The sequence below is a fragment of the Populus euphratica genome, unplaced genomic scaffold (genome assembly GCF_000495115.2).
Source record: "Populus euphratica unplaced genomic scaffold, PopEup_1.0 scaffold403.1, whole genome shotgun sequence".
Taxonomy (NCBI): Eukaryota; Viridiplantae; Streptophyta; class Magnoliopsida; order Malpighiales; family Salicaceae; genus Populus; species Populus euphratica.
This window is the reverse complement of record NW_011500081.1, coordinates 199,958-202,568: the sequence shown is the minus strand read 5'-3', so window position 1 is coordinate 202,568 and position 2,611 is coordinate 199,958. Positions and strand designations below refer to the sequence as shown.

The following is a 2,611-nucleotide window of genomic DNA, read 5'->3' as shown; positions in this document are numbered from 1 at the left end:
GTTATACACCTTGGTGTGGAAGTGGGGTGAAGTAGGTAGTTTTTGTTTTACTCATGCTTCAAACACAAGGTAAGAAAGGTTTGATGAGGCAGAGCTATCTAACTATGACAATCGCACGTGTGCTACGCGTTGTCTTGATGATTAACACGTGTACACCATCCTACCATTGAAAAATGTAGCCCAGGATATTAAATTAAATTAAAAAACCAACTTCTAAAAAAAAAAATCCATGTTGCCAAAGTCTATTTGGGGGTTGAGTTGTGTATAAATAAGTAGGTAGTTCCCATAATAATTTTGCCTTGTTATTTGGGTATCTTTTGAAGAGGAAGAGTCTGTCGTTGCAAGCTTACTTTCTTTGTCCTCGTTCAGTTGTCTGTTAATTTATACATCTTGGTGTTTGTGAAAGATGGGAAGGCAACCATGCTGTGACAAAGTTGGGTTGAAGAAAGGGCCATGGACTTCTGATGAGGATAAGAAACTCATACACTTCATCCTCGCTAATGGTCAATGTTGCTGGAGAGCTGTTCCTAAGCTTGCAGGTCTCTCCCCGTCATTCAGATGCCTAAATATTTTCAGTTTTAGCTGCTCCCTCTTCTTTTCTTTGGAGAGTGGCTGCAATGGTTTCTTGAGTTTAGAAAGAGAGATATCTTGATGGTTTTTTTACTCTTGACGAAATGAAAATGAACCTTTATAAATATTCTTCTTTAACTTACCACTGCTATGGTTGATGTCATTGCAGGATTGTTAAGGTGTGGGAAGAGTTGCAGGCTGAGATGGACAAACTATCTCAGGCCAGATTTGAAGAGAGGTCTTTTATCAGAATACGAAGAGAAGATGGTGATTGATCTCCACGCTCAACTTGGCAACAGGTTGTCTATCTTTTTCATTCTTCTCTAACTCTTCAGATACAATCTCCTGCTCCAGCTAACTTCGATCATTCTTACGCATCAGGCTTTCTTAAATACCCTTTTTAGTAAAGTTTTGTTCAGTACTATCCATGAAAGCTTTGAGCCAACTCCGAGTTAAAAAGACCTCCCCATCATTTACCTCAAGAATAATTAGCAGCATCCCATGAGCCAGGATTAATATTCAACTTCTGCTGTTATTTTGGATTGCAAAACTGTACTCAAAATGTTGGAGTAGCTAGGTTCCGTTTGCATTATTTAATGAATTCTCAGACTCTGCAGGCTGTTAATGGAGATTGTCAACCACAAGTACTGCTCGAATCTTTTTATATATAAGAACTGGAAAACATTTCAAGAAGCATGATGTTCTTATGTAATTATTGTGCAAGATATGTGCTTGCTGCTCGGACCATTCATTTGTAGTTGGTGTTTGGTGGTCATAAGGAGTCACCATGCTTTAAAGTGGTCCCTAATACAACCTCATCATAAAACTTAATGCCACCACTTATCCCCTTTCTTTTTAAATTAATCTTTTGATCATTTGATATATTCTGAAACTTATCTTCTTGCTGCTTAACAGATGGTCTAAGATTGCGTCACATCTACCCGGCAGAACTGATAATGAAATCAAGAACCATTGGAATACTCACATCAAGAAAAAGTTAAGGAAAATGGGAATTGATCCTCTCACTCACAAGCCACTCTCTACCATTGAAACACCGCCGTCACCACCACCACGGCAAGAGGTAAAAGTGCAGGAGAATATACAAGAAATAGAGCAGCAAGCTGTACAACAGTCTTGTTCCACTAATATCGTATCTGAACTGGACCAAAATAAGGAACCTGAGACATCATTACAATCCACAGTCACTCAAGAGGAAGAGATCAATAACATGGCCGCAAGCACATATAACACAATGGAGCAAACGGATGGTTTTTGCATAGATGAAGTTCCACTAATTGAACCCCATGAAATCTTAGTCCCTTGTGGACTTTCTCCCTCATCAACCCCAGCCCCAACCTCTTCATCATCCTCATCGACATCGTCTTCTTCTTCTTCATATGGTTCAAACAATATCCTTGAAGACTTGCTACTGCCAGATTTTGAATGGCCTATTAATAATGTCGACATTGGCTTGTGGGGTGATTACCTGAACAGTTGGGATGTGCTTTCCAGTGATGTTGTCGGTGACTGGAAGCAAACAACAATGTTTGATCCTCCTCTCAATCAGTGCTCGAGAATGATCTTGGATCAAGATTCCTGGACAAATGGGCTCTTGTGATCATTTGGAAGGAAAAATAACAATAATTCATGTGGGGCTTGTTCGTAGTTTGGTCATTAGTTGCGACAGAGAAAATAAATAAGTCAAGAATCCAGGGAAACCCCATCTTTGATTTAGGCTTATTTATTTTATTTAATCTTTTATTACAAAAATATTAATAATTACAAAAATCAATATTGAACTTTGTATGTGAATGATATATTTTGGGTTGTCATTCCTTTTCCCCTTGTGTACTATATATGTGGGCTTCATATATCGTGCCTTTATTAATATTAAAAAAACTTCAAGAAAACAAAAATTCCTTTTATCTATTGTTAAGATGCTGTTAGCAATGCTAATTAATTAATTAATTAATTAATTGAGTGAAGAAGATTTGCAGTGGATATAGTAACGATAGTATATAGTGATGTTTTTCTGAATTTT

At 37.6% G+C, this 2,611-nt stretch overlaps 1 protein-coding gene across 1 annotated transcript; it reads left to right on the top strand.

Moving 5' to 3' along the window:
* Positions 1-251: 251 nt before the first annotated feature.
* Positions 252-2,406, top strand: LOC105108807 (protein ODORANT1-like). Its single transcript, XM_011003265.1, has 3 exons — positions 252-539; positions 740-869; positions 1,486-2,406. The coding sequence occupies exons 1-3, from the start codon at positions 407-409 to the stop codon at positions 2,186-2,188; spliced, it is 966 nt and encodes a 321-aa protein (XP_011001567.1). The 5' UTR covers positions 252-406; the 3' UTR covers positions 2,189-2,406.
* The last annotated feature ends 205 nt before the right edge of the window (positions 2,407-2,611 follow it).

Excerpts from the sequence above, each read along its gene's own strand:
- LOC105108807 (XM_011003265.1), top strand. The coding sequence starts at position 407 with ATGGGAAGGCAACCATGCTGTGACAAAGTTGGGTTGAAGAAAGGGCCA. Across the intron at positions 540-739 it reads AGCTGTTCCTAAGCTTGCAG|GATTGTTAAGGTGTGGGAAG; the intron begins GTCTCTCCCCGT and ends ATGTCATTGCAG. Across the intron at positions 870-1,485 it reads CACGCTCAACTTGGCAACAG|ATGGTCTAAGATTGCGTCAC; the intron begins GTTGTCTATCTT and ends GCTGCTTAACAG.